The sequence below is a fragment of the Artibeus jamaicensis genome, unplaced genomic scaffold (assembly GCF_021234435.1).
Source record: "Artibeus jamaicensis isolate MK-2021 breed Jamaican fruit bat unplaced genomic scaffold, CSHL_Jam_final contig_519, whole genome shotgun sequence".
Lineage (NCBI taxonomy): Eukaryota > Metazoa > Chordata > Mammalia > Chiroptera > Phyllostomidae > Artibeus > Artibeus jamaicensis.
Genome location: NW_026521871.1, coordinates 58,196,165 through 58,209,083, shown reverse-complemented (window position 1 = coordinate 58,209,083; position 12,919 = coordinate 58,196,165). Strand labels below are relative to the sequence as shown.

Sequence of the window (12,919 nt, the reverse complement as noted above, 5' to 3'; positions counted from 1 at the left end):
GAGTCTGGGTGGTGATAAAAAATGAGCAAATAGAGATAATTGAATAAAATTCAACAGTTCAAAAGCTTATTCTGCAGATTTATCCATTGTCACAGATTTAGAATAATTTTGTCCTTATTTCAGGAAAAAGAGGATTTTTTAAACACTTCCAGCTGTATAAGGTAAAATGGCATTCCTATGATACAGTAGAATAAATGCTCACATACGCAATGGTCATCAATTTTATACTTTTACCTCAGAGCACTTATTATTTACTACAGTAGTTCTTACAAGGGTACAGGTGAAGGACCTATATTTTCTAATTCATAAAAATGATCAGCGTCTGGAACATCTGCCACAGAGTTCTGGGGTGAATCAGAGACTCCCCGAAGTCACACTTCGGGGGTGAAGAGTTCGAAAAACGCATCCGTTCTGCACTGAGAGATCTAGACGCAAGTGCAAAACAGGGGCTTATCGAATTATACACCACTGAAGGATTTATTTTTAAACGTCCAAACACCCTGATGACTACCAAAAATAAAAATCACTTTCGTTTGTTTACTGGAAGAAGAAAGATTTAATTAATAGCTGGCTCGGAAACGTGTTTACAGCACAACTGTGGGCTGGGGCCCTGAATCCCGGCGCCATCTGAACACAGCATCATTCGGCCAATTAGTGGAGGGTGCACAGAAATGTCAGCTCCCTGATGTTACTCGACTTCTAATTAACTTGGGAGCTGGGTGCTCCTGGGCTCCGCACAACGGTGACTCTGGCGGAGCAACCCGGGTGCAGGCACACACGGGGTACACCCATGCGGGTACATGCTGGGGAGAGGCGAAACCCAGGAAAGAGCAGCTCCTGGGGACCGTGGGGGGGGATGCGCTCTCCTAACTGCGGCCCCTGGTTCTCTCGCTTGCTTTCAGTGCCTGCCGTGGCCCCTGCCAACATCCATGGAGGCGGAGGAAGCCGGACCGACCTCGTCATTACGTGGGAGGTAATTTTCTGTCCAACTGAGTTGTTTTGAAGGGAAGCGGGTTTGCCGGCCAGGAAGAACACTGACAAACAAATCGGGTGTGTAAACACGCAGGGCAGGAAGGACGACCCAGGAAGCCTTCTCTACAGAAGGCACTGGACACGTTTATTATTCTACCAAAGTGACAGCCCGTGACTGGCGGGGCGCCTGCCTCTTCCACGTGTAAGAAAAACAACCTCCGTGTGCATGGGGGCGGGGGAGGGGGATCGGTGGGTAGCCAGTGTCACTGGGTGATGGTCTGAAGCCGGGAGGAGGTGAGGCCTGGCCCCGCACTCACACCGTCACCAGGGGCTTGACCTGCTTTCGGGAAAAGAGCTTGTGGAGAGAGAGACCGTTTCAGGCAGCCACTGCTCTAGGGCGAGAATTCACAGGGGCTGGCTTTGGGAATTCATTCCGGATTCAGGCGACTCCACCCTTCAGTGTCTGAGGGACAGTTTGCTTCTCATGACCCAGACTGGGGTTCACGGAAGGGCAACGCGGCACCAGCGCCCAATGCAGAGCCCCTCCCTCTCTTCTCCAGTTGCCAAATGATGAGCGTGTTGCGTCCATTTGTTTTGTTTCCAAGGACCTCGACGTGCCATGTAACTTTTGGGGTGTGGAAACCTAATAATTCCTTTTTTAATGTCTTTATTCAAGTCTTACCCTAACGTATACTCCCAAATACTTTGGAGTTTGAAGGACTCGAGGTGAATGTCTCAAGTACGCAGGGCAATAAAGTTAGGCTGATGGGGTCAGGTCCCACCTGGACGGGGCCTCGGCCCCGGGGCACGTGCCAGGAAAGGGCTGCCAGGCCGCCAGGTGTCTCGGTGCTGGGATGGACCCCGCACTGTCCTCCAAAAGCAGACCCGTCCCTTCTGCGGGTGAGCGGGCACGACTGGCCCTCCGAGACCTCTCTTTTCAGAATGGGCCGCAGCCCCGTTTGCAGACTCTGGGTCCACCCTGAAGATGCGGTTCTGGTACCCGCTGCCCTTGAGATTTGTCTCCTTGGTCTTTATCAACTTTGATAGGTTTCATGGCCGGAGAGCATCTGAATTTCCCACTGTACCGCACGCGTCCTCTGCGTACAGGAGAGACTGTCCCTCTGACCATCGTAAAGGGCCACTGCGCTCCTCCACCTGGCGCTCTGCCCGCCGTACACGTATTTCACCATGTACAATGCACGCATTTTGCCCACGTTTTTGAGGGAAAGGTAGGGATGCAGAGTCTACGTGGGCGTAATGATTGCTTACCGGGCGTGGAATAATGGGTGTAACAGCCCCGTGCACACCATACGCCGGTGAAAGGAAGACCCCAAACATGTGCGTGTGTGCCCTGTAAGCATGTTAGACCGGCCCCGGGGGGATGACCGGAGAAGCCCTGCCTACTCAGGGGCCCACAGTGCAGAGCCCGCCACTCACCTTGTAGCCCAGCACTCTGACCGAGCAAGGGGCCGAGCAAGCTGACCATCACATCAAGTCTGAGGCCATAGGAGCCTCAGGGCCCAGTCGAATGCCGGCTGACCCCCTCCGAAAGCTCCTGCACCACCCCGTGTCCCCAACACCTGCCTCCCTGTGGGCGGCGCGCTCCGTGCCTGGTTCAGGACCCGGCCTCTCTCCCTCTGTCCGTGTGGCTCAGACCGACCCCCATGGGAGAGCGGGTGTGGCTCAGGCCGTGTCTGTGAACAAGGGTCCATTGAAAGCCTCACGGGCAGTGATGAGTCAGTGAACATGCGGCTGAGCAGCGGGTGGGCAGGAGAAGAAGCGGACGCCGCCCATTCGTGCTGGGAGCCTGCGGGCCGTCCTCAGGGCCCCGGCCACCCGGACCCGGCTCCACCGGCCCCTCCCGCCATGCCTGGTTCTCCTTATTTTCTTTACTCCCGACGTCTAAGTTTGGTCCCTCCTCTGTGTGATTTGTAGCTTCTCCTTCTCTTTGCGCCCACGGCTTCAGGTCCCCAGCACCACGTGTGTTCTGCGGGGGGCGCCCTCCGTTTGTCTGTGGTCGCCCCCCACACCCCCAGCTTTCGTCCGAGTTCCGGAGGGGCCGGGAGCTGCTGGGCTCTCCGGGACACGGGGATTCGGCACCACAGGGGTCACAGATCTGAGCAGGGCGGTGCCTTGGTTTGAAGGGCACCGCTGGGGAGTCAGATGCGGCCGCACCACAGGGTCAGTGGTGCGTGTGTGCGTGGGCACCGGAGAGTTAGGGTGGCCTCGGAGGTGGACTCGGGGGTGTGGGAGACCAGCACAGGTCCTACCCTGTATGTCTAGTTAATCTATGGACATTTGGGGGGGGGGAGCACTTTCCCTTGGAGAAACTAAATAAATGGGATGGCTTTTTAGAGAAAACCTTCTCATAAGCAGGGGGAAGAGCTGTCTAAATTCAAGCACGGATTCTTTTTCATCTATTTTATGTGATTGTAATGTTTCCTATCTGTTGGCGCTCTGGGGAACTGGTACCCGTTTTTGTTTTGGAATTTTAATAAGTTTAGGTTTTAAATGAATCTGAAGTAACTTGGTCTCTGTGGGAATTAGCGAAGTTTTCTTTTTTATCCTTATTTTAATGTCAGGAAAAGTTACTGCTACTGCAGATGCAGGTTTAAAAAAGCTGAAGAGGTCCTTCTACGGAGCCAATATTGTTACACGCTAACTCTATTACATATACCTGACGCCGTTTGTTGAAAAATCTTGTGAAAGAAAAGTGTAGTCAATAAGTTATTCTGTACTGACTTAAAAAACTCATATCCCAATATGAATATAAGATGTTTTAACCCATAAAATCTTACAAATTTCTGATTTATTTTATAACTTGTGACTAATCCTGGGAAGAAACACAAATGTATAGAAACCCATTTTACATTTCTATTTTAAACTTTCACTGATTTACCTGAGTATCAGTCATCGGGACCATTTTCCTAGCCCGCACTCCAAACAAAAGAATCGTTGTTTTCCCTCGACTCTGAGAACCGGGACGAGTAGCCATGTGCGTCCCTAGACCAGACACGAGAGCCAGTGAGCAGGCAGGATGCAGCCCGTCACCCCGGGTCGCGCTCAGTGGCCCTTCCCTCTGCCCCAGCCCGTGCCGGAGGAGCTCCAGAGCGGAGGGGAGTTCGGCTACCTGGTCATGCTGCGGCCGGTCGGCGCGGCCGCCTGGACCACGCACAGGGTGCCGGCGGCGGAGTCCTGCAGGTTTGTGTACAGAAACGAGAGCGTCAGCCCCCTCTCTCCCTTCGAAGTCAGAGTGGGCGTGTACAACAGCGAAGGGGACGGGGCGCTGAGCGCTGTGGCCATCATCTACTCCGGGGAGGACGGTAAGTTGCGCCCTCTCTGCCTGGGCCTCCCGGCGCTGGGGGCCCGGTTTGCATTCTCGTCCCTGGAACCTCTCTGTTAAAGATGGCTGTGTCTCTTCTCCGGGTGGCAGAACCGCAGCTGGCCCCGAGGGGGACGTCGGCCCAGAGTTTCTCTGCTTCGGAAATGGAGGTGTCATGGACGGCCATCGCCTGGAACAGGAATGCGGGGCGAGTGCTGGGCTACGAGGTGAGCCCCCCAGGTCAACCGTCCTCTGTGCGGCCAGGGGCTCCTGTGTCCAGTCCTTGTCCCGCAGGGCCAGCTGTTCCCAGGGCCACAGAGTGGGGTCTTTCCAAGGAAGTGGAGGAAGCAGGGCAGGCCCTTGGAGGAGGCAGGAGGGATTATCTCACTCCGCTGTTCAGAGGCAGCCCTGCTGGTCCTTGCGGGGGTGGGGAGGGACGGCTCCTGCTCACTGCTCTCAAACCTCCGCAGAATTTCACAGGCAGCCTGCTCCGTGAGCCGCAGCGGGCTTGAAAAGAATGTCATTTTGGAGAAGGCAGTGAAGTGATGAGAGAAATCCTAGATTCTCCTAAATCTGTCATTTAGAAATAGAGTCTGCCTAGAACGAGGAAAATCGCTTCCTATTTATGGCCCTCATTTCCCCAAAGAGATGAGAGTTATTACTCGGTAACAGAGCCCTTTATTTTGGAGGTAGAACAAAAGTATAATCCTAAACGTACCCTATTAAGGATAAGTAAAATCCTTAATTTTGCCTGCACCACTGTTTTTTTCTGTTTCACATGAACCGTTCGGTCCAAACAGAGAGCTCTGCTCCTCTGACAGAGGTCCCTGCCCTTCCAGTCCCGGAAGGCCTCACCCCCGTCCGACCCTGCGGACGGACGTCGCTAAGTCACCCCCAGCCTCCGCCGCCCCGTGGACCCCCCTGACCACTGGTCTGCCCCACATGCTCAGAGCCCTGCGCTCCCTCCCTCAAACCTGTCCTCGGGCTCCTTCCCACACACGCACTCTGACCTCCTAACTGGGTCCCAAGGGGCTTGAAGGCAGGGGTCCCGCTTCCCTCTCCTTGTCGTTTTCGATGTGCCTAAAAACGGCGCCGGTGCACGGGGAGCCCTCGGCAAAAGCTGAGCGATTAACTAACCGGTCGGTCAAGGAGCTCCGGAGCAAAGCGTCCAGCCGGAAGCCTCTGACTGATGGCGTGCCTCTTGTTTTGGCCTGACTTACTATATACCCTTGGCCAAAGCTGGCGACCTTTGGTACATCGTGAAATATTTCATGCTGGCAATCTAAAACAGCCCAGGTGCTCTCCTGTCCACCGTGAGTTCTCACCCTGGGGTCCGCTCCCTCTGAAGGTTAGAGGGTCTGGGTCGTTTCTGCGTGACCCGCTCCATCAGAACACTCCCCGCCATTGCGGCCCCGTCTGCCTCGCCCTCCTGGTGGCCGACGCCCGCTCCGTTTCCACCGCCAGGTCCTGTACTGGACAGACGACTCCCGGGAGCCCTCCACTGGCCAGGTGCGAGTCAGCGGGAACGTCACGGCCAAGACCATCAGGGGGCTGAAGGCAAACACCGTGTACTTTGCCTCGGTCAGAGCTTACAACACGGGCGGGGCGGGGCCCTCAAGCCCCCCGGTCAACGTCACCACCAAAAAGTCTCGTAAGTACAGCGCCCACGCCACGTGCCGGTGTCCGCCGAGGCCGGAGACGCGGGCCTTTGCCCGGTCTCCCTTCCACCCCACTCGCCTCAACCGTCCACCGACTGCTGCGTGCGGTTGATTGGTTCTCCTGTTCTGCAGGGATAATTGTCGGAACTTTCTGGTAACGATCAAAATGGCCTGTTGTGATACTTTGGGCATTCCAACACAGGGGCTCTCCTGAGCCTGAGTGTGGAGGTGACATACAGAATGTGTGACATGTACGGACATGGGCTGTGATGCCCGGTCCGAGCCGGAGCTCATGACGGACACTGGGCAGCGGAACGTGGGGCATTCACGTGGTCAGTCAGTCTCCACATCCTCGGCCCCAAGATGGACACAGGGTGGTGCCGCCCTCACGGGGCTCGATCCAGGTGGAGAGGGACGATGGGTGGAAAGGGTCCGAGAGACACAGTCACTCCAGTAAAAGCTTCCTGTCACCCGGTCTCATTTTGTTTATCACGTGAGTCCCAGCGTGCACTGGGGTGTGGCCCTGGGGTGTGTCCCCTCCGGGGGTCTCCCCAGTCCAGTGCACCAGGGAGCCCTGGGGTCAGAGAAGGGACCCCTCTGCCTCTTTCTGCCTCCCTTCGTCATCAGCCAGCATCTGCCCAGCGGCAGGCCCCTACACAAAGGGTGAGCAGCCGATGGCTGCCGCCTCTGTCCCAGGGATGGGCCCGTAGCCTGAGGCAAGGGGACAAGTCCGGAAGGCTCTGATCAGACAGGACTCAGGCAGAGGCGACTCTTCCCGGTGGCACAATGCTTTGTGCTCTTACACATCCTAGAGGAACGTAAACTGTTTGTGTCAGCGGCTTTTCACAACACACTCTTTGGTCCCTGTGTCCCGACGAACAAGAGGCACCGTCGGCTGGACCTGAGACAGGCCGGGAAATGAAGTCACGAGTGCTGGACCCAGGGGAGGTCTCGCACCGTTCGCTGCGGTGTTCTGCTCGCCCGTGCCCTGGGAAATGACAGGTGGTCGAAAGAGTCTGAAAATGAAGTGACCTGGAGTTTCCCCGCCATCACAGACAGTTGTCATGTCCACAGGAAACGCAGGAGTCGCCCCACTCGTGGCCCCGCCCCCAGGCAGCAGCCGGAGCCCGGAGGTCGAACCGTGGGCTCCCCGTGTACCCCCAGCCTGAACCAGAGCAAGGCACCCGCATCCCTGCTCTCACTCCCCTGTGTGTGGGTGGGACCCCTCGCCCTCACCGCCTCCCCCACGGTCAGTGTGGCACCTGTGAGGTGCTGCCGCGGGTGCACCGAGGAAACTGCAAATCACCGAGGGACTCGGGAGGAGACACACGGTGGGCAAAGGCCTCGGGGCGGTTACGTTTCAGCGGTGGGCTGTGTGCTGACCATCCTCAACCCTCTCCCCTGCGTCCATTAGCTTGTCTAGACGAGATGGGGGGTGGTCCTGACCGCTGGCCCCATGCTATAAAGAAGGATGATGTCACGTCCTGTGGGGGGGTTTGCTCCTGTGCCCCCCTGAGGGTAACCTCCTTTGGCTGCTCCGTGAATCTGCAGGCAAGTGCCCAGGCCATCGGTGGCTTTAAATTTGCCCATACGTGCTTCCCATGAAGTGAAAGATGCCAAACACACTCTCTCCGGCGACGTTCAGTTTCCGAGGCCAGAACAGGGGTGACTGGGAATGTGTAAGGAAGGTACCTAAGCACCCCCTGGCCCTGCATCAGGAGCCGCGGAGAGACACCCCAGGGCCTCTGGGGAGGAGAGTAGTGTCCGTGGTCAGCGCGGCCCCGCCTCGGGCCCCCCGGCTCGGCACTGGCTGGTCTGGCTGCCGACACGCAGCCGACGCACACTTGGATGGAACGGAAGCACTGAGCTGTTATTTCATCCTGCACAGGCTTTCTCCCTTCTTCCCAAATGTCAGCCCCCTGCCGTTCCTTAGAACTGCAGCCTAAGAAGCCGCTTCTCTGAACTGAGCCCACGGTGTGAACGGCAGCGGAATACAAATGCCGACCACAGAAAGACTGGCCGGCGCTGCGGCAGGCCGGCGTGGGGGCGCGCCGTCACTCGACTAACAAAGTGATCTGCTCTTCGGAAATTGCCGGCAGAGATCTCCTAAAAACTAGGGAGCACCCGTTTGTCGAGTTTGAGGTTGACCGGCGTGGTGCAAATGTCCACGCACACGTCTTGTGTCATTCGTGGGGTGGGTTTGGCTTTTCAGGGTAACGGAAATGCCAGTTCCCTCGCAGGTGGTTGCCACGTGGGTCCCTCGGGCACGCCCAGCTGGTGAAGCCAGAACTGTTAACAGCATGGACGGACGGCATGGACGCCGCAGCCACTCACGCTGGTGGACGCAGATGGACGGCGGGGAGTCCCCAGGTAACCAGCCGAGACCGTCCCAGAAGCACACGAAGGACTCAAGCAAGAGCAAGAGCCAGGTGATCAGAACAGGTCTCGAATGCACCCTAGTCACGTCTAAGGAGTGAATCATTCGCAAACTCGGGAACTGAATTATCAGCAACGAACCGCTCTGAACACACCTGAGAGACTGATCACATCACAGCACCGCAGCGGGCGGCGGCCTCCCTCAGGAGAGAGCGTTACCAGGTACTGGACGTGTCACTGCGGGGCACTGGCCACGTGAGGGCCCCTCGCCTCTTCTCTCACACACACTAAACAGTGCAGGGGAAGGAGGTTTTAGACTCATCTGGAAGGTGGGAAAGCCGGGTCTCTTGGCAGGCACGCAGACAGCCTCCGTTCTCTCCGAGTTCAAAGCCGGATTCTTTCCACCTCCCAGACAGACTCCTCGAGAGGAACAGCATCCCGGATCACACGGGGACGGGCCTGCCACTCGGAGCGCTCCTCCCGGTCGGCACTCCGCTGGCTTTGCACCCACGGTGCCTCCCTCTGCGCTCGTGGGTGAAGACACAGGTTCAGACACTCCGTGCGAGGGCGTGGCCAGTCCCACGGGCCTGTGCGTGCACAGGGGCCACTGCAGGCTCGGCCAGGGCCGTTAGCCTGGACAGCAGGACAGCAGGACGAATGGACAGCCCTACTGTGTCACCTGCGGGTCTGCCCTCAGCCCAGAGCATCGCTAACGTGATCCGAGGCCGTCACACAGGACCCAGAACGGTCTCCCTCAGCCACCCAGGTGCCTAGACAGGGACTCAGCATCCACGAAACACGCTGGGGGTCGGGGGTGCAGAGTTCAGCAAGGCACGTGCTCTTGACAAACACAGCCAAACGCAGCAGCACAGCCAACTGCAGTTCCGGGTGGTGTGTCCATCATAGAGCAGGGACTGCGCGCCACGGGGGCTGGGGGAGACCTTGTCTCCTCCGTGTCCAGCCTGAACTGTGACTGTGTGAACAGTGGTGACCACCCAGGGGTTTGGGGTGGGCAAGGGCACGTATAACACGATGTCGGTCACACCACCCTCCTCCGGGGACACAGGCTAGACAGTGGGTGCGTCAAAACCCCAAAGAGAGCGTTTCCATTCCCACCAGCACGTGCACGCTAGACACTGCGCCTCTTCAGCCTCGAAAATGCCAGTCGAATGCCAGACACACCTGGCAGGGCAGTAGTCTCTGCCTCTGCTTTCCCCACTGAATCACTTTTGATCTCTCCAGATTGTCAAATCTTAAAGATAATCATGCGGACTGCGGTCTTTGAGTGAGACGCTGTGGTGATCACAGAGAAGCACTAGATGGGAAATCTCCAGGCGGGGACGGGGGGTCCCCTCACCCTCCCAGGCGCTGCCTGCTTTGGGAGAAGCCCTCCCGAGACTTGCACTCCAGCTTTCTTGCACATGAAAGCTTCCAGGTGGACCAGGTCCATTAACCCCGTGTTCCCACCACCTTCCTCCCAGGCACATGAATCTCAGGGAACTCAAAGCCTCGATGCTGACTTCGGGGAGGTCCCTCCATCTGTGACGACTTTCCTCTTCCTGGGACCCCCGCAGCTGTGCTTCTCTTACATGACATTCATCAGTCTTGCTCTCGGCCCCAGTCGATGGGGCCCCGGTGGACACAGGGCCGGGCTGAGTCCTGCACCAGCTTTGTCTTGGGAACTCCAGCCTGGCCTGTGTCTGGCCCGGAGGGGGGCGGTGTCCAGCCTCGGGTGCAGTGGGCGGTCCCAACCCCCACCTCACACACTGAGGGTGACAGGCAGGGGGCCCAGAGCAGGGCAGCCCACAGCCCACACCACTGTGGGAAGCAGGCGAGACCCTGCGTGGCTTTTTGACATTTTCCTTAGTCTCTCCCGAGGCCGTGCTGCATTCTGCCATGAGTCTGCGAGATTCCCCGACACCCTTCACAATTTATTACTCAGTTTCCCTTAAAATGCCTCGAATTGATTGTCGCTCACTGCCAGAGCCCTAAATCAAGCCCGAAGGGTGAAAGACTGCAAAGAACGAACCCTCCGGGCTCCCGTGTGCAGAGTTCGAAGCCTGAGTCTGTCTGACACGCACACTGATTAGTGGCCGGATGGAGCGGTGGGCGAAGGAGCCCCTGCCGCTTTGCATACGACAAAGTAAACAAACTCAACTGCAACGATGAATAAATTGAAACTGGACATGCAGGAAGCCATTAGTGATTCACACGTTTGACACAGACATTCCCAAATGACCGGAACGTGAATGAATTCGCTCACACTAATTAGAATTAATACGATATTTCCAGTGATATCGAAAACACTTCAGCTTCTTCCATGCAAATAACCTAAGACTTATTGTCACGTTTCGTGTGGATGGGTCGCAGAGTAACCATGAGCTAATTAATATTCATTTCGGTGTCTGATGGTCTTTCCCAAGCGCCGAGCCAGCCGCCCGCGAACATCGCCTGGAAGCTGACGGACTCCAAGCTCTGCCTGAACTGGGAGCACGTGCGGACCATGGAGAACGAGTCGGAGGTTCTGGGCTACAAGGTGAGCACCGTCCCGCCGGGGCGCTGGGGGGCCGGGAGGGTCTCGCCCAAACCGGGCACAGGTGTCACGCCTCTGGAAACTCAGGGCTCTTTAAATAAAACACGTCTCAGGGAGACTTAGCCTGGCTGTTGCCAGCCTCCTTATCGAAAAGCTTTCTGTCCATTATGCGTCACGGAGCGAGAAGAAATAAAACTCTGTGGTGTGCGGGGATTCCCCTTCAAGTGACCTCCTTGCTGTCAAACGATGGCGCTGTGAGGGGGTTCACAATGTGAGGTGACAGTGAGGTCAGAGAATACTGTTCACAGAGACCTTCCAGACCGTAAGCTGCAGTCGGCGATCATTCGCCGACTTAAAGGAGTGGAACGGAAATGTGCTCACACACCCAGAGCAAATCCGTGGGCGATTGCACGCATTTGGGGATTTGAGATGCACCCGAACTACCGAGCGACCTCTCGAAGCACCTTCAGAGGTGACAGCCTCGAGCTATTTAGTCGGGGGAGATGACTCTTCTCTCGGAGGCACGGGCCGGAAAAGGCAGATCTTTTTCTTCACGCTGCACTTTCAAAGGCAGGCCTGCACGGCGCATGTCCGTCCCGGGTGCCCAGTGTTGGCGATGACGCGTCTTTTGTGTTCCTTACGCAACTCAGACAAGGAACGTGTCCGCCTCACCCGATCTGCCGTTCCACGCAGATCCTGTACCGGCACAGCCGACAGAGTGAGACCCACGTTCTGGAAACGAACGCCACGTCCGCGGAGCTGCTGGTCCCGCGCGGGGAGGACTACCTGGTGGAGATCAGGGCGGTCAGCGACGGCGGGGACGGGAGCAGCAGCGCGGAGATCAGGATCCCCAGGGTGTCCAGTAAGTGGCGGCGGCGGCGCTGCTGCGGACGGCCACCCCGGCGGCCGCGGTGCGCGGAGTCCTGGCTCTGCGAACGGTGCTGATTCTGGTTTAAATGTCGGGTGGAATTGAAAAGGTCTGTGTTGCCATTTTCAATTGTGAGCAAGAGGTAATGAGTCAGTTTTTCTTTAAATAATCCCTGAAATTTGCAACATGTTTACATAACACGAGCAGCTTTATGGCTTCTCATTTGAATCTCAAACAAGAAAAATGACTGTGTGTCCTGGTGCGTGAGTCATCCGTGGGGACAAAAATCACAGTTTTCCCATGGATACGCACGCTGGGGAGAGCAGACATGAAGCGCGTGGGCACATGCCAGTCCCCACACCCATGGCAGAGGTGTCCTGGTCGATCACGACTTTCACACTGACAGGAGTCGCAGACCCACTGGGCGCAACGTCCCAGGCAGAGGCAACGCACTCAGTCAGACCGAGTGCAGAATAACAGTGCGTTCTTTCTGCGTTAGAAGAACCACTCACGCACCTGCCTGCAGCTGCGTCTGACGGAACGTCATCAGCCACCGCATGTTGGCCAGGCCTCACCCACCCAGCAGGCAGACCGGGTCATTCGGGGCAGTTTTAAGTTTTCATTTTTGCATTTGGAGCAGATACCCCGGGACAAAGGGTTAGGGCTCTCCCTGAAACACTGTGAGCGACGTGAGCTTAACCACATTCTTAGGAGAGAAATGATTGCACGCATCTGGGCCACGGAGAACTAGCCCAACGCGCAGTCTTACTCCTTCTCGGGACACTGTTTCCCTGTTCCGTTTTGCAGGTCTGAGTTCTGCAGGAGTTCCGGTTTCAGAACCTGGCGCCCGGTTCCCGTCAGTTGCCGCTGCGATTTCTTCCTGCTTTGCTCTTTGCCCGCTCGTACGACGAATGAACCCATCCGTCTGGTGAGGGTTTCGGGAGCCAATCATCCTGTAAACAGGCTCCCCGGCCCCATCAGAGACACATTCTTATTACAGACTTGTTTGGAAAGTAAAAAATATATATAAAGTATATTATTAATCTTGTAAATATCTATGATACAGTAATAAAACAATTTTAAACACTTTTGCATTTTAAACTTTGCACGTGACTGCACATCCAGAAGGTGCCAAACTAAGCTGTGGCATTTTCACTGCGGTGGCTTTGAAGTGACTTACACAGAGAGTG

General features: G+C 56.5%; 1 protein-coding gene across 1 annotated transcript in view; it reads left to right on the top strand.

Moving 5' to 3' along the window:
- Positions 1 to 12,661, top strand: part of LOC119036656 (contactin-6) — a 120,169-nt gene extending 107,508 nt beyond the window's left edge. The window contains exons 20-26 of the mRNA XM_053669291.1: positions 903 to 973; positions 4,061 to 4,295; positions 4,406 to 4,521; positions 5,759 to 5,945; positions 10,752 to 10,864; positions 11,555 to 11,723; positions 12,537 to 12,661. Of these exons, the coding sequence (XP_053525266.1) occupies positions 903 to 973; positions 4,061 to 4,295; positions 4,406 to 4,521; positions 5,759 to 5,945; positions 10,752 to 10,864; positions 11,555 to 11,723; positions 12,537 to 12,661 (1,016 nt within the window). The remainder of the gene's footprint in view (positions 1 to 902; positions 974 to 4,060; positions 4,296 to 4,405; positions 4,522 to 5,758; positions 5,946 to 10,751; positions 10,865 to 11,554; positions 11,724 to 12,536) is intronic.
- The last annotated feature ends 258 nt before the right edge of the window (positions 12,662 to 12,919 follow it).